This window comes from Lycorma delicatula, chromosome 3, assembly GCF_047948215.1.
Source record: "Lycorma delicatula isolate Av1 chromosome 3, ASM4794821v1, whole genome shotgun sequence".
In the NCBI taxonomy this organism is placed as follows: Eukaryota; Metazoa; Arthropoda; class Insecta; order Hemiptera; family Fulgoridae; genus Lycorma; species Lycorma delicatula.
In genome coordinates this window covers 109,480,187-109,507,399 of record NC_134457.1, presented here as the reverse complement: position 1 = coordinate 109,507,399, position 27,213 = coordinate 109,480,187, and the positions used below count along the sequence as shown (strand labels likewise).

Sequence of the window (27,213 nt, the reverse complement as noted above, 5' to 3'; positions counted from 1 at the left end):
TGACGGAGCAAGTGTTGTGCTTGGAAAAAAATCAGGTGTTGCACAACTGCTACTGAAGATGTTTCTGAACATCATAACCTGGTAATAGTTGATACAGATATTCCAATCACTAATTTTACTATGAAATAACCCAGACTAGAGATCAGTTTCTTTTTGATTTTCATGTGAATACCATCGCTAGTTTGGTCTTTTGTTTTATTCCTAAATTCAGAAATTTATTTTTTTATTGTGGGTACAGAATTTTTTTTTTTTTGTATGTTGTTAGTAAAAATAACTGATATAAATCATCCTAACAATTTTTGCTACGTATAGTGAATTAATTTTTAAATCTCAATGAAGAAATACTGTTCCTTTAGTTAAAGAGTCATATGAACTCTATTTTGGGTCTAAAACAGATCAGGACAAGACTTGGGCCTCTCACATCTGCTATAATTCTTGTATAACTTTACTACGCAGCAGGCTAAATGGGAAGCAGCAACATATACCTTTTGTTGTTCCTAGAACCTGGAAAGAGACTAAAGACTTGACAGACTGTTACTGATTGTTAGGACTCAAGTATATGTTGGTACATCTATCCTATTAATTCTGAAAAGGTAAATTTGAATTTGTATGATCTGTATTATCCCAAAATGGTAGTTCTGTAGTTATGTGTAATTAACTGAGGGACAGGTACTTTAAAGATTAGCTGCTGGTTAGATATATTTATACATAATGGCTTTGTAAAGATTCACAATTGCTGAAAACTCACCTTATTCTATGGCGTAGGTAGTCCAAACACGTCTAAACCAGCTGATGCCAATGCATGTACAAGCTGGTTTTCTGTTTTAACATTACTTTGTTCTCGATGTCTATATTCAAACTTTATATAATTTTTTTTTAATATAAAATAGTTATGTTAGAAAAAACCATAATAAAATAAATCATAATTCATAACATAAAACCAAACAGAATGTCTAAATCATTCACAGACACTATAAACCTACTTATACAAAATGGCATCTCATGAAAATTTTAATTATGATTAAACTCAAAATTAAAAAAAAAATGTACATGAAGATTGCAAATCAATTTTCTAACATCAGACCAGTAAATTACCCTGTTTAAATCTGGCTTCCCTTAATTCTTGAAAAAGTCCTCTTAAATGTTTAAAGCATTCATTTTCTCTGTCCAAGGTACAAGATTTTTTACCAATCCTAACTTGATCTTATGTGGAGTAAGAAGAATCTTCTTGGGTTATCAAGAGGAAGAATATGAAAATTTGTTATCACTTGGTTCAACAGAAATTCTCTTTCCCTAGTCCTTTTTTTTACAAATTGCTATTTCATTGTTCTCTTAGTCCACAAACATAAAAAACAGCAATATTTTGTTAACTCCTATAAACCAATGATACAGCAATGGCCTTCAAATTCCATCATTTTGTAAATTAAATTGCTTTTACTTAATTGCTCAGAATGACAACCATCTTACCATATGTTTCATATTATATTTTTCACCAGAACTGAATGAGCAGCCATTATAGAAGGCTTCTTGTTTCTATTGTGAAGTAAAATGTTTTTAGGTATACTTAGAAAATCAATAAAAAGGCATCATCTGTAGGTTATAATCTACTCTAATTAGTCATTAATCCATCAGTGTCAAAACATATGTGAAAAGATTTCTCCATTTTATAAAACATTGAGAAAGTAGTATTTTTCTGAAGAATTTGTTTCATTTGTAAACTGATTTCACTCTCACAATCTACAGCGAAAAATTTCAATCTACTGTTTTGAGAGGCCTAAGTCATGCACTATAAGGTATGAATTAAAAATATTTATTTCATTTTAATGGTTAGATAAGATAGAGTTCACTGGTTAAACTGCGGGTATATAAGTGAAATTACAGATGTTCTCAGAAAGACCTACATTTTCATCAGTTCATCTAACATCACTAAGCTCTGAAATGTTAATTATTATCCAACTACAATAGTGTTGGTGTCAGTAAGCCTTCTCTGTGAGGGATTGGTCCAAAAGCATATGATACACTTGGATGTTTAGTTTTATATTTTGTCTTTTTTTTAATATATTTTTGTGTTTGTAAGACAAAAATACCAATAATCAGAGTGATTGGTAGGCTCATGCCACACCATGGTACAGCAAAAGGCATAAAGCTTCTTATTGTTATCTTTCATCCACTGAACTACTGCAACTTACACTGAGGAGCCAAATTTATCTTGATCCCAATTTTACGACCAAAAAATAAAAAATAGGTTTTTTCATTAGTTTTCTAATAGCTCTAGTTTGTGACTTAAATACAATACGTCTTTTAATAACCTTTCTTTTCCTGTTTAGCCTCCGGTAACTACCGTTTAGATAATACTTCAGAGGATGAATGAGGATGATATGTATGAGTGTAAATGAAGTGTAGTCTTGTACATTCTCAGTTCGACCATTCCTGAGATGTGTGGTTAATTGAAACCCAACCACCAAAGAACACCGGTATCCACGATCTAGTATTCAAATCCGTGTAAAAATAACTGGCTTTACTAGGACTTGAATGCTGGAACTCTCGGCTTCCAAATCAGCTGATTTGGGAAGACGCATTCACCACTAGACCAACCCGGTGGGTAAATACAATACATCTGCCAACAATAAAATTTATCTGATGAACTTTTACAATAATGTAGTGAAAACTTGAAATTTAGTAAGTAATCTTACAAAAATATTAAAAAAATTACTGAATAAAAGCTGTCTCTACTGGGAGTAAACACAGACAAAGAACATTCCAATACCTCCACTACTGACCTGCAAAGTTGCCAATTGTGATGACTTGAATATACTGATTTATGATAAAGAGTGGCAATTAATGATATGGAAATGTGATATGCTGGGACTTTTTAATAGTTCTAAAGCCTTCAGTTACTATGGAACATGTTCAAGTGGTCATTATGTATTTTCTTTTGAGTGTTTTCTAGAAAATGACAATTAAGCTATTGTATGCAATGCAAGTTTAGATATGTTTTAATATGGAAAAAATGAAAGAACTCCAACACGCCAAGCAATTTTTAAGCGAGTAAGAAAGTTTAAATTGACTGCTTCTGCATTTTCAAAGTAGAATTCTGGCTGCCCATAGATAGTTTACACATCACAGAATGTGGAAAGAATGAAAGCAGCCCAATAGCAGAGTATTAAAATATTAAATTAAGAATTAAATATTATTTTTAATTAAATTAATTTTTAAATTATTAATTTATAATTTAATAAAATACATATATATACATGCGCATGCACGTGTACACACACACACACACACACACACACACACACACACACACACACACACATACACACAACTGCAATGAATATTGTATACATTACAATCTCTTCAACTTTGGAACAATAGGCAACCTCATGACCCAATGAGATTAGGATGATATGTCTGACATCTAAATGAGGTATAACCTTGTACAGACTCAGGTTGACATTTGTAGTTAACTGAACCCAACCACCAAAGTCACCAGTAAACACTGTCTAATATTGAAATCTTTATAAAAATAATTTACTTTTACAAGGATTTAAACTTTAGAATCTTTAAAAAAAATAACTGTTAAACAACTGACTTATGTATGAAGACAATTTTATGACAAGACCAACCCAGTGGATAATTTTTAATAAACCTCAGATTTAATATGATAATTTATGATTTATTATGATAATTTATTTATTTTTTATTATTATTATTTATTAATTAATTAATTTTTATTATGATTTAATATGATTGATCTGGAAGTGGTATGACAATATATAAAAAACTTTTTGTATTTTTTCTGAAGTCAGGTCTTTTGTTTCATGCTAATTTTGGGGTCACTACTTTCAGTGACAAAAAAGAATGTTTTTTCTCTAAAACTATCTTATTATTTTTGATAGTAAAGGTGGGTAATTTTTTCCATCTAGTGGAATAAATCATTGCCCATTATTCTGAGTTTTCCTCTAAACTGTTCATAAACAACTGAAATCCATTAGAATATTTACATTCATTTTTATGTAATAGTTATTGTTTGTTGTTAAAAAAACAAGTGTTTATGATAACACCTATAGAAGTATCATTATATGTGATTAAAATTTTGCTACCCTTCAGTGTTTCTGAAAACTACAAAATGTCATGTTAGTCATTCTCCACAATATTGTTTTTAAATAGTATTCATAATGAATATTTTATCAGGAAAAAAAAGTAGCTTAAACTACAGCTGCATGATTTACAAAGACAAATACATCACACTGAAATAATTTTCTATTTTTACAAGATATTTTTAGTTTTTTTGTTCCCCTGAAATCATATTTTCTTTTTAGAAAGTATCACCTTCTTTCCATAAAAGAGTATGTCATGATTTAAAGGTCTAAGTGATCTTTCTCTTCTTATAAAGTTCTTATTTTTAAAAAATGTACAATATATATATATATATAGCAACTATTCAGAAAATTTTCCCAGTTTGCCCATTAATTGGGGTTTCTTTTACACCCATTTCCACAGTAAATTTTACAATCTGATTTGAAACTACTGTTAGTTCTTAGGTTTGAAGAGCTTTCAATACACTTCCCTTTACTTCACAAACTTTTAGGAAATCCATTATTTAATATCTCATATTTTAAATACACTCTCAATCTTTTGATTTAAGCACGGAATTGAATGTTAAAAGCTCTGACCTTTGTTATTTTTTTGGTGCTTTGTACATGAGAAGCATCAATTCAATATACAATATAGATAAAAACTTAATGAATTTTTTATTATATTCCAAATTCATATATTAATGACTCAAAAACTGTTAGCAATATCTTCATCTAGAATAATATTGCAACAAATTATTAGGGAATAATGCAATAAAGGAGCATTACATCATTGATAAAGACTTATAAGCATACCTGAAAAAATAATACTTCATTTTAATTTAATACAGTTTAGCATAACAATAATTTTTTAATGTAATTTTCTCAGTTGTTTTATTTTATCTTTCACCAGCTTCATGGAATTAAAACTGCCACCTGTAAATTAAATAAACTTACAGGTCATATTAGACAAAAGTTTTGTTTAATATGACCTCAGGCATGTACACCTTTTATCAATGCAAGATGAATGAAATAGTAATAATAAAAAAATGCCAGACTTTTATTTTAGTTGACATAAGATGATTTTTTCTAAACTATGAGATATAAAGTATAGAAAAGTATGCAGTTAGCACTTAATAGAAAATACACTAACATCATGTTACATTCGGTTCAGATTACATCAGGTATAGAATAGTTATTTCTCCATCATCTCTATCACACATACTTTAGTTAAAAGTTCAAATCTCACATAAAACATTTTGAACTTTACAATTTTCTCTCTAAACTAAAAATATCATTATACATAATAGGTTTAAAATACTATTGTGGGAAAGACATTATAATCCATTCTGAAATGTAAACAAACAAATTACTACTTTCATTTTCCTGGAAATTCCTTCCGAAAAGATTTTATATTATTTACTTACAACTTTAAAAATAAAATATAAAATAACTACCCACCAAACTCACGCTGAATTTTTAAATTAAAATAGTTCTACAACATGTTTCACATTCTATATTATTGTTTGTGTTTATAAATTTAATATTAATAACACTGATATATGTTTATATTATAACCGACATTTTAACAAAAACTTTTGTTTTCATAAAACTAGCGTGTAATATAAACGGAAAAGTATAAAAAAAAACCTCTTTTACAGTGTAGTACTGCACTCTGGTTTTTATTTGAAGAACTACATGAAAACATCTAGTAGAACTGTAAACAACTTTAATAGAGACTAAAAGGTGGATTTCTTATTTAAAATACGTGTACTTGGATTAACAAGACGTTGATTCGAGTTAGTATAATTTTCATAATTACATAAAAGTATTGAGTTATATGTTTCGATTATAGGTTAATTTATATTAAAAGTGAATTTAAAAGAAAATTCACTTTTAATAAAAATGTTTTCATTAAACCTTTTTTAAACGTGAAATCATCATAGATTGAGTTTGTCAGATGTATAGTGACGGTTACTGTAGCATTAGTTTCTCTTCGTTATTGAAATTATTACAAGTTTTAATATTGTCGAAAGTGAAGCACATAATATACTTCTCCAGTGAATTTTTCAAGGTTACGTTTTCTCTTATTACAAAATGTAACTGTCTCTTGCATGATATTGCACTTCAGACATTCAGCTAAAAATGTATCTCGATGTGCTTAGCCGTGAATCGGGATTACGGCATTTTCTTTAACACAGGAATGTATTCAGTTAAAGTCTTTGAAATTAAATGTAGCTTAAGTGGCAAAACATGATCCAATCAAATCGTAAGGCTTAGGCTTATTTATTATTCGAACCCTGCCTTAGCAAATTAGAAACGTAACATAACTAATTCAACAATTGTTCTTGGTAAATATATTGTATAAGAAGTAAAACATTGAACTGTTAAACTTTTAACTATTATGTAAGCTTAGAAATTTTGTTTATATTCATTATGTCTCCCCTATTATGCAAGTATTTTTTTGTCAAATGAAGACTGGAAGAATAGCCAAATGAAATGTATTTGTAAAGTATATTTATTTTGTATTTTTTTTAATTTTAAACATATGTTTTATTATCCGTTTTAAGATTTAGAACTTGAAATTCGTGTTTTTATTGTTTTTTAAAAAATGGTATTAATTATTTAGAAAGATGATGCACATTCATTGACGTAAATTGTGTTCAGTGCTGATTTTTTTTTGCTTATAAAGATTTTAAAGGTAAAAATAAAATAATTGCATATTCCCATTGCAGAAAGGGTAATGTTTTTAATTTGTATTAATATTCTTTTGTGTGTACATTTTAAATTGGCCAATTTAATATTTAAGGCTAATTAGGTGGGGTTAACAAGTGTTAGGTTATGTTCATATTGATGTATATGAAGTTCAGTACACAGAATTGTTGATTAACTAACCTAACTAACTTACGCAATATGTCTTTTTTTGATTTCTCACTTTACAATCTTTGTAAGTAAAGAAAATGTAAAAAAAATTCATTATTATTACAATGAAAAGATGGTCAAATTAAAAAAATACAGTAGAATAACAATTTTTTGTTGTTTACTGATGATTAACAAAATAACAACGTATGTCAAGATTACTGACTTGTATCTGCATAATCTTTCTAAATAATTACCAAAAGTGTTATAATTAATCATATGATGTTACGGAATTAGCTTGTCTTGATTCACTGAAGTTACAGATGATTATTGTATTACCGATGGTTGCAATTATAAGTTTCCGTAATTAATTATATTGGGGCCCCTGGTAAATATTTGCTTAATCATGTACATTGATATTTAATGTAATTGATTACCTTAACAAAATTTAATGTATCTTCTATATATAAAATATCAGAAATCTCGTAACCTAATAATAAGAATTCTTTCATAATATTAACAATCATTATTTACCCAAGTTTTATTCAATTAGGTCTTCAGATTCTCTTTAATTTTGCATTTGTAATAAGAAAGTTATTACACAGCATCATCCTGATGGTTCAGAAAATAAGTTTAGTTGCCAGTCCAGTGGTTTCTGAAACCTTAACCTTAGTTTGCCTTAACTTGAAAACATCAAGTTTAGGCAAGTAGCAGCATTTTCTTTAATTAATTCTGATTTTTTGAAAATATTTCCTCACTGTTTCTTCACTAATACAAATTTTAACAAATCCCCTCCTTGAATGAGGAATTTACTAATAAAAAAAAAAAATACTATACAAGGAAAGTATTTTAGGGCAAGAGAAGCTGGGAAAGAAAATTTTGCACAAATGAAGTTATTGCATGGATTGCTTTATCTTGGAGGAGCTACACATTCTGCTAGAAGAAATCCTTATGACGTGTGGAGGACTGATGGTGCTGGTGTACAAATGTTTCAACTAAGTGGAGGGATGAATCTCACATATGCTGCAGTTTGACTATATTACATGTAAATATAATGCAAAGAAAGGATGAAGATAAAATGTATGCTTCAGAAAAATTTTTGAACAGTTTATCATAAAATGTAAAAAGTATTATAGCCATAGTATGTATGTGACATTGAATGAAATGTTAACAGATGTTTTGGTCAGTGAAAAATTTTTACATTGTATTTTTTATTATTTTTATAATATACCTTTTTTTTGTAGATATATTTTTATATCATTTATAAATGTTTAAAAAATAAAAAAAATCTTTACAGAAAGTAAAATAATAGATGATTTTTGACACTGTCAGCACTGAGCCACGTACATATATTATCACATTATGAAATTTATGCATTTCATCCACTGTTAAATAATATATATGTATTTTTTTATGAAGTAAGTGTAAAAAATATACATTACATATTAGCTGTACAATGAAAAGGACAGTTTTTTTGTTCCAATAATACTTTTTTCTTATTTAACTACACCTGTATTGTAATTGTGAAACAATATAGAAAACCTACATCTTTTAAAGATATTTCACTGTTTGGTAAACCATCCAAAGACATTTTGATAATAAAGATATTATTTAATCAAATCAATTAATGTAATACAATAACGGTATAATTATTATTAACAAATGCAGTTAAATTAATAAATATTAGTTTGTTTTAATTACATTTTATTTTTTGATTTCTGGTATTTCAAATAACTTGGGACTATTTCCAGTCTGTGCTGAGCTTTTTCTTTTAACATATAGTATCTTTGTCTCCCTTTCAAATCATCCAACATTCTTATCTTCCATTCTCTTCCACTCATACCCACAGTCTTTACTTCAGTTGTTACTTTTTAACTACTTTTTTGACAGCTATATCATAGTATGTGGCTTAACCAATTAGTTTTCTTCTTTGTATAGCCTTAATCATACTTTAATTTATACTTAACTTTCATTTATATTTTACAAGACTTGTTTATTAGTTACTCTCACCAATTGATATCATTTTCTTCCTTAGCTGCATTTCAAAACTTTCAAGATACTGAGATTCTCTTTTCTTTATTGTTCATGTTTTCGCACCATACAATAGTACACTCCAAACAAAACATATTGCAAATCTCTTTCTCAGATAAATAGGTATATATTTTGTTGTAACCTTACTGAAAGCCATTTTAGCATTCACAGTGCTGCTTCTAATTTCTTCAGTGCAACTTCCATCAAACTTTATTGTGCTTCCAAAGTATTTAAACCCCCAAGGTGTTCCTATTGTTTCCCCTTAATAGTAATCTTTGTAGTACTATGTTCCCTTGATGTCCTCATTACTTTGAATTTATCAGTATTTATTCTCATTTCAGATTTCTCTCCTACCTTGCTTATTCTATCCATCATCTGTTTTAGTTTCTCTTCAGTTGTAACATTACTATGTGGTCACCTGAATATTTATTTGTGTATGATTTTCCCCTCATATTGTCGTAATCACCCTCCTCCTCCAAGTCTTCCAAAGAGTCTTCAGTTAGTTAGCCTCCATTAAAGTTAAAAAGGTGACGTGCAGCTTCTCTGCCTAACTCCTCTTCCCATCTGTACTGCTTCTTCTACTCAAACCTGTACCCTTTGTCCTATGTATAATTCCTTAACAAATATTTTACTTCTCCAATCCAATCCTATTTCCTTCAAAATTTTAATTAATTTATTCCATTTAACCCAATCGAAGGCTTTCTACCAGTCGATGAAACATTTGTATAAAACTTAGTTTAAATCTTTCATTCACTCCATCAAATTTCTATAATATATAATTATTTAAACATTAAAAATTGTTTTGTCATGGTCAAAAAGGAGTTAATGTTAACTTCACAAAAAGTAAAAATACTATATATATCTTACAAATATATATGTTTAAGATTTTAGTAGTTCGACCCACTCACCGCCCAGGTAGAGTTTTATTGAAGTACAACCTGACATCTCAATGGTAGTGAGGCGGAGCTTTGTTTTGTTGCATGTAAAAAAGTTTATCAACAGGTTTTAGATGGCAGGCAAAATCCTTATCTGAAGTATATCAAGCTTATCTGAAGCATACGCTTCACCAGTTACGGTACCCTCAAAGAAGATGGGACCAATGAAACCACGCACTGTTAGACAACACCACACAGCAACCCCCGTTAGATTCACTGCCCTGCCCACATGAGCGTGATGATTTTCAGGAGCCCAGTAGACACAGTTGTGGCAGTACACAGTACCATTAAGTTGGATTGCATCACGTCAGTCCACACAAACTTCCCTGCAAATTTTTTGTTCTCGCCAACCATGTGCTGAAACAATTTACAGTACTCCATCCTTCAATCTGGGTCATCCTCATTCTTTGCGTGTAGCTGCCTTGGAATGTAAACTTTCCACTTTGCACTCTTCAGAATCATCTTATACTTGACCGGATCACCCCACTTACACATGCTCCGTGGTTCACTGATTTTTGCGGTGATCAGGTGAAATATTGCAACACCGCAGCATTGGATGCCGGACTTGTAGCTGTTCGTGGTCAGGCAGCCTTGTTCCAAACTCTCTATTCACTGCCGTTGTACCTCATTAATGTTCTCGTACTTCCAGTACTACTTCAGTACAGCCTTGCATTCAACAGACTATAAGCAAACCTCAGCCATTGTTGCTACTCGACTGTCTTCTGCTGCAATGGATAGTTCCACCACCAACCACCTGCGCATGTGTGGCATAAATTGCCAGCTCCACCTACTATGACAAATTTAATACCTTACACTACACTACACATTAGATTAGTGAGTGTAAGCCTTTTTGTTTAGATATTATTTAATTACAAACAGTGAATACATTTTTCTGAACCCCTCTGTATTTATTAATATGCTTTTCTAAGATCCTTTCAGAACTGCAATCCAGTACCATCATTGGATGTTGTCACTTCTTAAAATGGTATGGCAGTTTGTTTTGTCTGTGTTTAAATTAATATCATTTTATATGGTGTTAAATATGGTTTTATATGTGTTAAATTTGTATGAGTAAATTAATAACTAGATGTGTGGCAATTTTCTTTGAGGTGGTTGATTGTGATGTATGTATTATTTTAATCTATGAGTAAATGACTATCTAGTTACCCTGTTACAGAATTTGGTACTGTTAATTGATAGCATATTTGTGATAGTGATTTTAAAGTTGAGTTTTTTTTTAGTTATTACATATAGTTTTCAGTTGACATGGTTGTGTGAAGTAGGCCATATGACATGTGAAAAGCTGCATGTTTTATGTGTTTGAGCTTGGTAATTATTTTTCTTTGTGAAATAGATTTCCTTTTTCATGGTTTGTCTTATGGTTATGCTTAATGAAGGTTTTTTTTTAATACTTCTATTTTCCCTTATCCCTTAGTATGCCTGATATAGAATGATTATTATCCTTGAGAATCCCTGTGTTGTTTTGGAAATGATTTGCGATTCATATTAGCTTGCCTACAATTTTTATAATTATGGCAGCTTGCAGGTAAAGAGTTACAATATTGTATTTAAATTATTTTTTCAGATTTTTTTAACTAATCATATTAAAGGTGATTTGTTTGAATTTTTTGTGATCCAAAATTCCTTGCGTATGAAATTGAATATAAAATTTATGTACTATAATCAATAACAACATGGTTAAAATTAGCTTTAATTAATTGAATGCTATAAGAGAATATCATGTTTATTTATTCCAAGGGTTAAATTTAAAATATTTATCCCAAGGGTTAGCAACCTATATATATTACGTATGGCTTGAGGTAAGAAATTGAATAGAAAATATAAATTCTTTAAATCATTTTGATACTATTTCAACCCAGATTTAGTAAATATTTTTACAGTGTAAACCATTTTCATGAGAAAGAGATTCTAAAATTACTTGTTGGAAGATAAATGGTCTGTAGACCTAAATATTAGTGATACTAGTCATAAATAGTACAAAAGAATATGTACTTTTGCCACAACATTTTATCAACCATAGTAAATAAAGAAAAGTATTTAATCTTAATATCTTAAAAGTGTACCTCGCTGGTGTAAATGTTGAACCATTGAAAGACTTCTCTTACCTACCTTTAAGACTTGCATTTAAGAACAAAGTACATATAATACAGGAACATTTTAGACTAAGTGTGGTCCCATTTTAAGAGGTATTTTTACATATTTTAAATTCCTAAAAATTATTTAATTTGAATTGCAACAAAGATTTTAACAAAATGAAGCATAAAGTAGTAATAATATTTTCAATTGAAGTAACATGCATAAATTAATGTCTAAGATTGAGGGCAGTCCATCTCCCAAGGTTAAAAACCTTTCCAGCTTCGGTTTACTGATCTGAGGTTTTGGGTAACATATGTTAGATTCAGTGTCTGTGTCTACCTTCACCATACTTCTGAAAATTTTTTATCTCTTTATGCAATATATTTAAATTTAGTTGTGCTGTCTAATATTTGAGTTTGTAGTTAATCCAGTTTGTTTTATTCATTATTTTTTTTTTTTTTACAGACTATAAAGTTTTTTCTTTAGTAATAATGGATTGTGAAAAAGTAACAGATATAAATGATGATGAGAAAGATGTAATATTTTCTTCAGTATGTAGTTCTGGTACCCCTTTTAAAAAATTTGTTCCAGCCAAAGCAGAAAGTATTTTAAAAAGTAAAAAAAATAAATGCCTGTCAGTTTCTGGAACAGAAATAAAAAACAGTTATATTAATATTATTGGTGATGATGCATTTCATTCTGCTAGCAATAGTAGGCTTAATGAAAGTTGTAAAAAATTGACTTCAAATGAAAAGACAAAAAGTAAATGTGCAAATGTAGACACAGATATAAATGTAAATATTTTGATGAAGGCAGTGGAAACAAATAATGTATCTAAAGTAACTGAACTTCTTAAAATTAATAAAGATTTTGTTTTAAATATTAGAGATCAGTATGGATGGACAGCATTGATGTGCGCATGTTGTGCTGGTGCAAAAGATGTTGTTCAGTTACTGTTAACATTTAAACCAGATTTAAATATTACTGATAAAGCTGGTAATACTTGTTTGTCGCTAGCAAAATCTAAAGGTAATAAATGTATTGTGAGTTTATTAAATACTTCCGTAAGTAAAATCTATAAAGCTGTTGAATCTAAGGAAAATCCAAGTAAAAAATCAGAATCATTATATTGTGAAACATGTAAGGAAACTGTCTTACAATCAATGGAGTCGCATCTTTCGTCAACTGTACATCTTTTTAATTCTTCAAGAAAGACTGGAATTCCAACAGCATATGGTATACCAGAAAGTAATGTTGGTTTTCAAATGCTATTAAAAACTGGATGGGACAGAGAGAAAGGGTTAGGTCCAGAAGGAAGCGGTCATAAATTTCCACCAAAAACTGTATTAAAACAAGACAGAGCTGGCTTAGGTGCTAAAAAATATTCAGCAAGAGTTACTCATGACCCACATTTGGTTGCAAAAGAACGTACAGAAAGACAAAAAACTTTAAATAGGCGTGAAAGAATACGTAATGAATTAAAAAATAAAAGAAAAGAACAGGAACTGAGAAGAGCATTAGATTGAAGACAAAGAAGGAATAGTTAAATGTAGTCTAATTTATGAAAGCAGTCTACTACAAAAATAAAAGTAAGTATTGCCAAAATTATATTCTTATTACTTTTTTTTTAATTTTCCCATTCATATTCAATGATCACATTTTTTGTAATTTCAGAATGGAAAATCCTATGCGCAGTTTGGCTCATTTGCAAGCAGTAGAAGAACAAGCTGAAGAAATATTAAGAGATCGGAGTGAAATTGTTGCATTAGATCGTCGTAGAAATGGCAATAGAGAAGCTCTTCGTGCATTACAAAAACAAAATTCAAAATCTACTTGGTTTGCCCTCGGTTCAATGTTAGTTAAACTTCCTGTTGATAAGGCTAAAAATCTGCTTGAAAAAGGTAATTGGTATAGTTAAACCAGTGTATAAAAAAGAATATCAGGGTTTGTTATTTGGTTTATTTGTTATTATAACCCAGCTGTTAGAGCTTTCTGGTTTATTTTTATTTGTATATTTGGGTTTGTTATTTATTATATTTCTTGGATGAGGTGTAAAGTGTCAATTTAAGGCTAGAATCAAAAAGGAAAAATGATGTTTCTAGTTGCACACATGGCTATAGATTGATTCCCTATCTTTCCTCTTGTCAGTGCCACTAGGAAAAATGGCAACTTCTGACCAGAAAGCCCTTGTTCTGCAATTGGCTAAATATGAATCTGTATTGTTCAATGTGTGTTGCATAGAAGGTTTAATTGTGATCCTCTGAGTGTCAATAATATTCATCAATGCCATAATCTGTTTAAAACTATCAGATGTCTGGGAAAAATTTGTTAGGAAGGCCAGCCTTGAACTAGCCATCAGATGATGACAATGTGAAATGTTTTAAGGAAGCACATGCATCCATACTGTTTACAGCTGTTATAGGCTTTGAAGCCTATCAGTTCTGCTATATGTGCCAAATTCATGATCAAAATTTTGCAGCATTAAGATGACAACTTTCTCAATCATATTTGTGTTCAGTGACAAGTCAACATTTCATTTTATTGGAAAAATTAACATACATAATGACCGACCATACCTGAGGTCAGAAAATCCCCATAAACTCTTAGGTAAAAGCAACTCTCCAAAATTAAATATTTTCTGACAAGGGGTAATATTCTGACAGATTTATGGGCCATTATTTTTTGCTGAAGCATAGCAGGAGTTGCTTATTCATATTTGCTGTGTACATGGCTCTTTCTTCAAATTCAAGATAGACAAGAGAATTTTATTTGACAAGATTTCAAATAGCTCCCCATGCACCTCACTGGTATAGTTCTACATGGGATAACCACTGGATCACTCAGCATGGACCAATAAAAAAGAATCCTGTTTGTGGTGGCCTCCAAGAACTTCCAATGTGATTTTATCCCTAGGGGTTTTGTAATTGATCTTGTGTGTGCACCTCCACTGCATACTGATCTACATGTTCTGAGATGTAGAATTGAAGCAGATGTCACTTTCATTACCCCAGGTGTGCAGGTTCCTACCGGGTTGGTCTAGTGATGAACTTGTCATCGCAAATCAGCTGATTTCAAAGTAGAGAGTTCTAAGGTTCACATCCTAGTAAAGACTGTCACTTTTATACGAATTTGAATACTAGATCATAGATACCAGTATTTTTTGGTGGTTAGGTTTCAATTAACCACACATCTCAGGAAAGGTCTACCTGAGACTATACAAGAATAGTCTTGTAATGTAAATGAAGTATAGACTTCATTCATTCATATCATCCTCATTCATCTGTAAGGTAAGTAATACCTTACGGTAGTTACGGAGGCTAAACGGGGAAAAAGTAGGTTTGCCAGTTAAACTATGAACAAACTCTTATTGGATGGATGAATGCCTTGTGATGAAAGGTGCTCACATTGAACACTTGAAAGGAAAAACTGTAAGCTTTCTTTTTCATTTTATTTATAATTCATAACTTTAAGGTAAAGTTAAGAGAAGTATTAAATAGCTTTAAACCCCAATATTCTTTTTTGTGCATCCTGTATTATCAGATGCTATAAGAAATAAATTCAAGGAGGTGGTAGGTAATAAATTATTCCTCCTAATGAAGTAATAAAATTGTAGAAATTTGTGTGCTGAGTTAGGAACACGGCACATAGAATTCAGAAGTATATCCAAAGCATATTGAATACACAAGTTATATAGTATATTTCATTTTAATCGCTCCAGGTGATTTTCTTGTAAACTACGCACAACAAAAAAAAAGACCTAAACAAAAGTTACTCAGATTGTAACGGGATACCTCAGTGTGACCTTTGATTTGACCTTGACTGTTAACATGACTTTTTAAATGGAATAACCTATTTTTGACCCTACCTTTGAAAAAGCAGAAAATTTTACAGTGAAATATATATGGTCACACGTATGACCTTGGATTTTTTTTAAGGTCATATGTATAACTATCAGAGATAGTGTTAGGGATAATACAAGTTACATGTTTTTGAAGGTCATACAATATTACTGGAACATTTGTATTCCAGGCTGTTTATCTCGCAAACTATGGGAAAGAGCATAAAAATGACTTTATTTCTGATGGTTAGCCATATGACCTTTAATAAGTCCAGGCATTTTGTGACTATATATTTCAATATAAAATTTTCTGCTCTTTTTACCTGTGGGGTCAAAAATAGGTGATTCCATTTTTAAAAAATCATGTTAAACTTGAAATAATGATGGTCAAATCCAAGGTCACCATGATATGTCCCCCTCTGATATGAGTAACTTTTGTTACTGTGTAATTTACAAGATAATTGCCTTGGGCAGTTAAAATGAAACACTATATATATACAGGTGATCCAGAGATGATGATAAAATTTTAAATAATTAGAAAAAATGAAGTAAAGTTACTAACCATTATTTGATGCTGAAAATATGTTCTACTTTTTAAAAAGTACATCTCTTGAGTGTTGTCCATTTGCGTACACATTCAGTAAGCTGTTTCTGAAAATTTTGCATAGCAATGGAATGTTGCCAATTACTACTTCAATCTGTGTTTTGAGCTAGACAAGGTTTCTTGGTCAAGTCTGGTATACAAACGCTTTTCAGATGTTGCCACAAAAAGAAGTCGCTGCAAGGTTTGGAGACAGATCAGCCAAATGGTGTTGGCAGTATTTAAATTATGCAATCCTGCAACGAACATCTTACTGCTCTTGTGCAGTGCATGAGATTGCTTCATCCTGTTGATTCCCGGTTTGCTGAAGGTCAAGATTTGGAAGATAATGAAGTCTAGGAACAAAAAATGTCTAGCATATTGGCATAAGGTTGAGACATCACGTTGACAGCAGAGTCCCCTTCATCTTCAAAGAATTATCTTGACCTGTCATGCCAAGATACAAAACTGAACACCATACAGTAAGTTTAGCACTGTGTAACAGTCACTAGTGAAGCTGAGCAAGGTTTCTTTATGCCCAATAACAGAAGTTCTGCTTATTCACTTAACCACTTAAGTGAAAATAGACTTCATCTGACATCCAAAGATTTTTTAATAAAATTAGCATTCTCATTGATTCTTGTAAGGATGAAATTTCAGGTTTTAGGAATGAAATGAAATTTCAGGATTCTTTGCATACTCCGACATCCAAGCTCCAAAGATGAGTCAGTTTACCACACCGAATGAAGAGGATTCCTTACCATTACAGCCTTCATGCATCTATGTTTTCTGGCATTCGTACAAACAGTACACACCCACTAGTTTTTCAAAGCTGAATCAGTCGCTTCTAAATTACGAACCCAAGTTTTGATTGCACATGAAGAAAAAATATTTTGAGTACTGTATATAAAGGACATCTACTCTCCTTTTATGTTGTTGTAAAACTGTATTATTTCCAGTTTTCTGTCTTCAAATGTTTTTGATTGGTGCATACTTTATATCAATATTATGCTTCGATTAGATTTTGGAACAAAAGACGTAAACGTTAATTTTCCATTAAAGCCAAAAAGAGTACTACCAACTGGCATAGATTTCTTTGGTAAAAACGATTCAGGTTTTTGTTTTTACGAAGCGACATATGTTGGACCTCTATCTAATAGCTCCTTGCATATTTCTACAGAACTAAAGTAGTTGTTCACAGTTATATTTCTGTTGGTACCACGAATACATACAGTTTTAGAACAGTTACACTTGGCTTACTAAAACAGGATTGCTCATCAGCAGTAAGGCCAATCCCATCACAATCTTTCCTCATGTAAATTGAACCGTCTTAAAAATAAAAATTGTGGGCATCCATAAGTGACATTACTTTGATGCCATACTTAGCCGGCTTTTTTGGCATGTATACCTGAAAAGGACACCTTCCATAAAACAGAATTAGCATTTTATCAATGATTGTGAATTCTATTGAAATAGGCTTATTGCAATTATCAATGAACCTTTTAAAAATTGAAGAAATTGCAGCCGCCTTTTCAGTTTTTCCATTCGTTTCTGTCATCTGGATTATTGAAATAAAGGTAAGAAATCAATTTTGTACCCTTTTACTGATATAATTGCACAAAAATTGGCCTTCCTGATTCACTAGTACTAAATAAAGATTTTATATTTTCTGATGAAGATTTGTAGAAGAACATAATAAAAAAATTGCTATCAATGCCGATATCTCATCAAAATTGGTTAGCCAGAATTCATTTTAATATTTGCTGGAGTTTTTTTCATTTCTTGTATTGTTTAATTTTTTATTTGTCCATTCAATTATCTCTAAAATAAGCAGCTTCCATACTTGATAGGGAGTAGCTGTTTCACCAATATTACGAGTGGGAGGAAGCAGTCTAGGAAGATCGTGAATGATATTTTGATGAGGAACTGTTACGCATTGATTGGGCTGTTCTGAATCCCACTGAAAGTCATCTCTTCCTAAATATACTTCAGAGATTTCTAACGCAACATTTTAACATTTTCATTTTGAATAGGCCAGTCATCATTGCCTATTATTCAGTTCCCCATCTGATGATCGGGAACCGAATAATAGGCCAATAATCACTGTTCAAAAAAATAATTTTGATCAGTGATCTATTCGAATCACTTGATGCAGAATAATCTGACATTAGTATATAGTCGGAGTCTTCATCAGAATTATCAATAGTTTCATCTGAAAAATCACTATGAGTTGAGCTTTCATCTTCTTAAAAAACCATTCTTTGCACATCATCTTGAAAACTTGTCGTTTATGTGGAAAATGCTCCCTGCCATCTTAGAATTTTGTAACAGCAATTTGCAGACGGAGTACCAGAGGCCAGTAATAAATTGAACGTTACGGGCAGACAGTAGTATAACAGACTGTAATGATTTATAATATGAACCAGATTTTAAATAAATAAATAAACTACAACAATGTAAACACACACACACCACTGGCAGATAGCTACTGAAGGTGAGAGCCCCAAACTCGTTAAAAGAATTCTCCACACAAACCCTCGAAATTCACCAGTGGTATGTCATACTATGTCCACACCTGAAGGGCTAATATTTCTAAAAATAATTTTTCATTCTTTCTCAATTTCTTGGTATTTTTTTTTCAGATCAGCAGGTCACTAGTTCAGAGATTAATAAATTAAGAAGTGATTTGAAAGTAAAAGTAAATGATTTAAGAGATCTTGAATTTGAAAGTCCAGTACCAGGTTTAATGTTACAGCCACTAACTAGAGATGAAATGTCAGCTGTTGGACAGACACTCGGAAGACATGTGACATGAACATTTAGTTATGTTTAATCATTTGTATTTATAATATATTTTAATGGTCAGACTTACTTTGATTGTGTAAAATTTTTTTAATAAAAATTTATTGAAAAATACTAAAATTTAGAATGTACTTTTTTTGTAACTTCCAATCACAGAACCACAAATTACTGGCACCTGAATTTGTGTAACCAAAATGTAAAACCATGTGGAAAATTGCATTAATTAAAGAAAATTCAGTGAAACCATCCTGTTTTGATTACTTATACTTGACATTTAAAAATATAACAAATGTAATCTTTCGTATGATTATTTAGAGTTATCCACTGTTACTTTATCAGCTAGCAGGCATATAAGTAGCACCATCCAGTTTTTTTTTTTTTTAGAGCAGTTTTTGACTACTTACACTTAATGATAATATAGCAATTATATTCCTTCTAAATTAGACATATTTAACCAATATAGTGTAACTCTGCAACAAAAGAATTTGTGTTACTAAAATTTTACATTATTAATAATAATAAAGTTAATAGTTACCCTATTATGGATAACTTTATTATCCATAATAAAGAGAGATCTAGTGCAGAACACATTTTTAGCCTGAAGACAGTCATCAGGAAATACAATTTTGAGAACAAGAAAATAGTGATCACCTTAAAAAGATTAAGAGTAGATTCTAAAAAGGCCTCTATGTTTAGTTGACCAGAGAACATTGTTTAACATTCTTAAAGAATTTGGAACAGACTCAAAACTAATAAAACTTATCAAGCAGACTCTCACAGACCCAAAGTCCAAGATTAAAGGTAAATGAGAAATATCTCGTACTTTTTGAATCAAAGCAGCAGGATGGACTGTTTCCTCTTTTCTTTAGTGGGGTCTTTGAGAAAAATCACAAGAGAATGGAGCAGGAAAGTTTGCCAAGATAAAGGCCTAAAGCAAGTCTAACAATTCAATGCCTAGTTTATTAAATGTACTGGTAATAGGATCATTCTTATTAGCCTGGCAATTGCTGAATCTTTGGTACAAACATTTTATATAATATGATTGGTTAAAAATATAATTAAATATCAGTTGGTTATTATATAATTAAAAACGGAAAACTTTTTTTATATAATTGAGAATCTTTAGTCATTACAAGTTGTGTTTGCTGTGTAATAATAATTCAATTGATTTAAACCATTATGTACTGAATAATAACTCGCATTATATAAAATGATTATGTCTTTATTAATAATCAATTTATCAACTGCTTGAATTCTTAGGTGATAATCTTTTCAAACAATTTACTGACATTCTGAATTTTAGCATTCATTTTTGTTGTTTGAGGGTGGCCTAGGTATGGATTCTCTTATCTTTCTGATTTAAATTTTTAACCCAAGTAAGTAACTTCTTCTGGGGGACTCGTATTATATTCTAAATAAAAGTCAAGTGATATAAAAATTATATATGATGGGTGATGCAGAGGTTTGAGAGGGTTAAAAGGAAAGATGCTTTGGAAATTCTGGTCTTGAAGAAAGGTTATGAACAAAGAGATAGTTAATGTTTAGTTTTGTATGTATAAGAAAATTTCTTTTATAAATATATTTTTCAACTTGCCAAAGAGAAGGAAAGTAATTTTCAAGTGTCCAGTTAACTTGAAAGAAACTACTATGTGGTACCAGTGTGGAAGATGCAAACTGCAGTTACAGATGGATATAAAAATGCTTTAAACTAACAACAATTTGCGGTATAGTGAGGCTCATTTTTGCTTAAAATTTAAAATCTTTAGGAAGTCGGATTTTGTAAGCCAAAATATGAATTGAATCTGATGTTAAGACTGAGATTGGTATGATATTCAGTGAGGTTTTCAGTATAGGAGACTGAAAAATACATTGAAAATGATTGCCAGGGAATAAATTCCTTGCCAAAGATGCAGCTGTGGATGACAGTCACATTTTAAATATGATTACAGAGTGAAGAGCAAGAACAAAGACCAGATATACAAACAAAGAGAGTTAATCAGATCGGAGATCCAAAAGGCAAAAAAACTGTTTGCCAAAGAGTGAACTAAATTCAGTGATACATGGTTAGATATAAATTTCAAATGCACAAAAAATTAAAAACCTCTGGAATGATCCATAAAATAGAAAGGAATAAACTAGTTTGATTTTCAGTAGACAGCTTACAAGATATTATCAATATCAAGTGCAAAACATTTTTGCAGTTGAAAAAGTGTAAATGCATGTTCTGTGTAGAAAGTGACCCTATAATACTAAAACCTGAGGTCACAGTTACTGCTCAGAGAGCAAAAAATATAAAACCCTTAGGTCCAGATAGGATTTTTCAAAGTTTTTTCAGGAGACTGTATCATACTTTTGACAGAATTTTTCAATTCACTATATAAATCAGATCATATTCCATTTGAATGACTGCATTCAAGTATCTTTTACATTGCCAAAGAAGACTGGTGCTAAAGAGTGCTGGGAATGCTGTATAAGACTAATAATAATATTTTAATTATATTTTTGTGTGCCACACAGAAGAATGTTTGGGAAGAGTTGAAGAATACAAAAAAGTTATTTATAGTTTTGGGCATTTTTATGTTTATCAATTTAAATGTACACATGAAGGGAAGAAGAGAGAACAAATCAATTCCCTACCACACTTGCTTCTCAGAACACAGGAAAGCAGCAGCAAAGATTATTTTGTAAATGTACTCATATGCGTGAGATTGACTATATAAATATATATACTTTGGTGGAGCCTACTTCATACACACAAGTTTCCAGAAAAACAAGATTACTAAAGTTGTAACTATTTAAAAATAAGGAGGTAGGAGAGGTGAGAAAAGCTGTAAGACCATCTTTGCTGTTAGTCCTTGCAAAAATATTTTTACCTATTATTTTATATAAATGAAAATATTTATAACATTAAAAATGTACACATGTAGAGCAAATAGGAGACTGAGAACAATTACCTTCACATATAAGAAAGGTAATACTTTTCTTTAGAATAAATTATTTGATACATGTAATTTTTTTTCTACCTCTTTATATACTACTCTTTAGAAAGAAAGATAATTTACAGAGGTAGTCGTATAAGTAATGAGACTGATGAAATTTAAATGCACAAACTGGCAATCCTACACCCATACAAAAACCCAGGCGTATTGTCAACTTCCTGTATCAATTTCAAGTTGATTGTTGTAGTTATTGAGTGTCAATGATAGTTTGCGCAAAGTATGTTGGTAATCACCTACCATAAAAAAAAATATAATTCAACATTACACAATTCAGTTTTTTAACCATTTAAAAAAAATCATCTTCTGAAATATATGAAATGTTGAAATGAAGCATGTGTCATGTATAACACAATATTGTTGATATACCGTATTTTTGACTGGACAACAAAGAAGATCAACAAAATACACCAATTATTAAAGTTATGGTGGACAAAGCAAGCATGAAACTGAGGTGAAACAACAAAGCTACAAGTGGAAGTCTCAAGTTCTTCACCACTACAAAATGCAAAAGTTGCATGCAGCACAGGTAAAGTCATGATTTTCATCTTCTTTGATAACGAAGGATTTATTTACCAACATCAAGTACCTATAGGGACAGCTGTAAATGATCTTTGGTACATCGATGAGCTAAAGATAATGGAGACTTACTTGAGAAAAAAATGCCCAGGAAAAAATTGATGCAATATTCTATTGCATCACGATAATGTACATTCCCATGTTGCTCAGATGACAAATTTTTGAATAGAAAAATTAGAACAGTTTCTCACCCCCATACAGCCCAGTTCTAGCTATGTGCAACTTCTGGCTGTTCCTAGATGTTAAGGACCTAGAAGTGTGAAAATTTGAGATAAATCTAGGGGTTGTTAAAGCCATGGAGGCAAAATGCTTAATGCTTTTAAAAAATGACCTGGATTTTGAATCTGAAAAATGGATGAAGCACTAGAAATAGTATGTTGCATTAAAGAGAAATATTTTGAAAAGGAACATGGAAATGTAGATTACTTTTTGGACCACCCTCATTTAATGTTTTGTACTATATAAAACGCTCAAAATTTATAATGATAAAGAAACTAATTTCATGTATTGGTTTCAATGTCAGTCTGTGCAGATGAATAGTAGACATTTATTTAGATTGATTTATGCAAAGATTGAACTATTTGATTGCTCCAGTGAATAATAATGTTGGTAGATTAGAAAATATGTTACTGAACATTATTGAGTATATTAAATATTTAATTCATTAAACTGAAAAAAAAAGAAATTTGCTTAAGTTATATTTACGTTACATGCTTCTTATTTTGTATTGGATACATCAAAATTTGTTTTTTGATAGTTTTAAAATGGTATATGTTTTGTTTTTGTTAGACTTCTTTTTAATTTCTATATTTTAGTTTAAAAAATCCATTATAAATGCTACTTGGGCCTTGAGTAAAGTGAACTCCCTCAATATTTTTATCATTTCTTAGGATAGATTCAAAGAAGTTGAATAAGTACAATTACATAAATAACATCAATCAGTAATATGGGGGTTTGCCACTCAAAGAAGCATTTCACACCCAGCTTACAGGTGGCCAGTCATTAATCAAAACCAAGTACACAAAAACTGTATCATTGACTAGATTAAAAATAATAAATGAAGATTATTTTTAACAAAATATATTATATATATTTTTTATAACAAAATCAGGGGAAACCCAATTTATCAGTTCAATTACGGATTTAAATAACAGAATCCTTGTATTTTTTTTTTAAATCCTTGTCTTCAGTCATTTGACTGGTTTGATGCAGCTCTCCAAGATTACCTATCTAGTGCCAGTCGTTTCATTTCGCTATACCCATTAACATCCTACATCCCTAACAATTTGGTTTATATATTCCAAACATTGCCTGCCTGCGCAATTTTTCCCACCTATCTGTCCCTCCAATATCAAAGCAACTATTCCAGGATGCCTTAAATATGTGGCCTATAAGTCTGTCTCTTTTTTTAACTATATTTTTTCAAATGCTTCCTTCATCAATTTGCCGCAACAACTCTTCATTTGTCACTTTACCCACCCATCTGATTTTTACATTCTCTCATCCAAGTTTCATTTCCATAGAAAGCTACGGTCCAAACATATACTTTCAAAAACGTTTTCCTGACATTTAAATTAATTTTTGTTGTAGGCAAATTATATTTCTGACTGAAAGCTCATTTCACTTGTGCTGTTCAACATTTTATATCGCTCCTGCTTCTCCATCTTTAGTAATTCTACTTTCAAAATAACAGAATTCTTCTACCTCCATAATCTTTTCTCTTGCTGTTTTTTATATTCAATGGTCCATTTACATTATTTCTACTACATTTCATTTTGTTCTTGTTTATTTTCATTTGGTAGTTTTTGCGTAGGACTTCATAAACGTCATCAAATCGTATCATATTTTATTCCAGTCTATGTCATCAAATGCCTTTTCTAAGTCTATAAATGTTATGTATGTTGGTTTGTTTTTCTTTACTCTTCTTTCTACTATTAATCTGAGCGCTAAAATTGCTTCCCTTGTCCCTAAACTTTTCCTGAAACCAAATTGGTCTCCTAACACACTTCAACCACTTTCCTCTCAATTCTTCTGTACATAATTCAAGTAAAGATTTTTGATGCACTACTAGTTAAGCTAATTATTCTGTGTTCACATTTATCTGCTCCTTCTTTCTTTGGTATCAAAATTATAACACCCTTTTTGAAGTCTGACAGAACTTCTCCTTTTTGTAAATATTACACACCAGTTTGTACAATCTCTATTGCTTCCTCACCTGCACTGCGCAGTAATTCTGCAGGTATTCCTTCTATTTCAAGAGCCTTTCTGCCATTCAAATCGTTTAATGCTCTTTTAAATTCAGATCTCAGTATTGTTTTCCCCTTTCATCCTCTTCTTCCTCTGTAACACCATTTTCTAATTCATTTCCTCCATATAACTCTTCAATACATTCCATCCCCTATTGTCCTTTCCTTTCATATTATAAATCGGTGCACCATCTTTCTTTAACACATTAGATTTTAATTTATATATCACAAAATTTTCCTTTACTTTCCTATATGCTCCATCTATTTTACCAATGATCATTCTCTTTCCACTTCTGAACACTTTTCTTTAATCTACTCTTCTTTCGCTAATTTGCATTTCCTGTTTACAGTATTTCTCAACTGTTGACAATTCCTTTTACCCACTTCATCACTAGCATTCTTATACTTTCTATGTTCATGCATCAGCTGTAATATATCCTCTAATATCCAAGGATTCCTACCAGTTCTGCCTAAGTTCGCTTCTGCTGATTTAAGAATTTCCTTTTTAACATTCTCCCAATCTTCTATATTTTCAATCTTATCGTTTTTATTTCCTTTTGCAATGTCCTCCTCAAAAATCCTCTTTACCTCCCTCCCCTTCCTCATGCTTCTCTAAATTCTACTGATTTATCTGACAACTTTCCTTCAAGCTTGTAAATCCCAAATTACATTTTATTATCTCTAAATTATGGTCGCTATCAATGTCTGCTCCAGGATATGCTTTGCAGTCGAGGAGTTTATTTCTAAATCTTTATTTAACCATGATATAATCTATCTGATACCTTGCAGTATCACCAGGTCTTTTTCATTTGTATATTCTTCTATATGATTTTTAAACTGGGTGTTTAAAAAACACCCACGGTGTTAAAACTCTATAAATCGGCCCCCTCTTTCATTCCTTTTTTCCCAACCTGTATTTACTCACAATATTTCCTTCCTTGCCTTTTCCGATGCTTGCATTCCAATCTCCAAATATTATTAAATTTTCATCCAGAAAGTACATATATATACACAAGGGTAAATTAAATATAAAGGGATTTTTGTACCCGAGTGTCTACATTTGGTAAAACTGGGTCCTTGCTTCTAGTATGTTTGGGTGGGGTCATTAGGAATGGGGACAGCTGGCCATTCCACCACCCAACCAATTCGTCAGTAATGCTCATGATGTCAGAGCAACAGGTGCTCCCTTCCACTGCGCAATGCATAATTATAAAATTTCTTGCTAGTGATGGAGTTCAAGCGACGAAATTTTCCAGAGACTGACTGCACAATTTGGGGACTAAACATTGTCAGGACTCGTGTATTTGCCTGGCAAAAAGAGTTCAAGGAAGAATGAGAACAAGTGGAAAAATACGATCGCCATCCTTAGACCAGCATTACAGACAAAAACATTCTCGCAGTTCAAGATTTTCTTGAAGATGATCGATGGGTGAAAGTATCCAAAATTGCAAAACAGGTCGGAATAAGTTATGGGTGCTGTCAAGCAATCATCACAAACAACCTACAGTTCTGTAAAGTGTATACCAGATGGGTACCTTGTCTTTTGACCGCAGATAAGAAGTTGAGACATTTGGAGCTCTGTCAGAGGTTTACAGCAAGGTTTGCAAAATATGGTGATGCATTTTTGAATTGGATCGTCACCTGCGACAAAATGTGGGTCCACCACTACACTTCCCAGTCGAAACAAGCCAGTATGGAGTGGCAGAGGAAAGGGGAGGCAGCCCCAGTGAAACCCAGCTGGCAAGGTTCTTTCAAATATTTTTTTCAACTGGCAAGACATTTTGCTCATTGATTTTTCATGAGCAACACACAATCAATGCTGCTTACTACTGTGATCTGTTGAACGGGGTGAGGGCTGCATATCGCTGCAAAAGATGAAACCAACCAATTCAAGAGGCCATCCTCCTCCACAATGCCAGGCCCTATACTGCAGCTCTAACGGTCTCAAAACTAAAAGAAATGCACTGGACTCAATTTGATCATCCTTCCTACAGCCTGGACCTATCACCCTGCAATTTTCATTTGTTTGAGCCGCTTAAAGAAGCTCCATGAGAGCAAAAATTTGAAGATGACCAACGAGGGGGAGGAGAGATTTATGCACAATTGGCTCCTGATGCAACCAGCTTCATTCTACAATGTTGCGATAAAATACCTTCCTTCTCACTGGAAAC

General features: G+C 31.3%; 1 protein-coding gene across 7 annotated transcripts; it reads left to right on the top strand.

Moving 5' to 3' along the window:
• The first annotated feature begins 5,747 nt into the window (after positions 1-5,747).
• Positions 5,748-19,341, top strand: Pdrg1 (Pdrg1 prefoldin-like subunit). 7 transcript variants are annotated; one of them, XM_075360365.1, is made up of 3 exons: positions 5,748-5,825; positions 13,676-13,902; positions 19,062-19,341. In XM_075360365.1, the coding sequence occupies exons 2-3, from the start codon at positions 13,677-13,679 to the stop codon at positions 19,232-19,234; spliced, it is 399 nt and encodes a 132-aa protein (XP_075216480.1). In that variant the 5' UTR covers positions 5,748-5,825; position 13,676; the 3' UTR covers positions 19,235-19,341. The 7 variants fall into 7 exon arrangements, 5 of the variants coding, with proteins under 5 accessions (XP_075216480.1, XP_075216477.1, XP_075216479.1 ...); XM_075360362.1 differs by having other exon boundaries at positions 5,773-5,878; XR_012755733.1 differs by lacking the exon at positions 19,062-19,341 and adding an exon at positions 12,467-13,590 and having other exon boundaries at positions 5,780-5,878; positions 13,676-13,811.
• The last annotated feature ends 7,872 nt before the right edge of the window (positions 19,342-27,213 follow it).

What these genes read in the sequence shown, in the direction of transcription:
- Pdrg1 (XM_075360365.1), top strand. Translation starts at nt 13,677, where the DNA reads ATGGAAAATCCTATGCGCAGTTTGGCTCATTTGCAAGCAGTAGAAGAA. An exon ending in TAAAAATCTGCTTGAAAAAG is followed by an intron (nt 13,903 to 19,061) that starts GTAATTGGTATA and finishes TTTTTTTTTCAG; the next exon opens with ATCAGCAGGTCACTAGTTCA.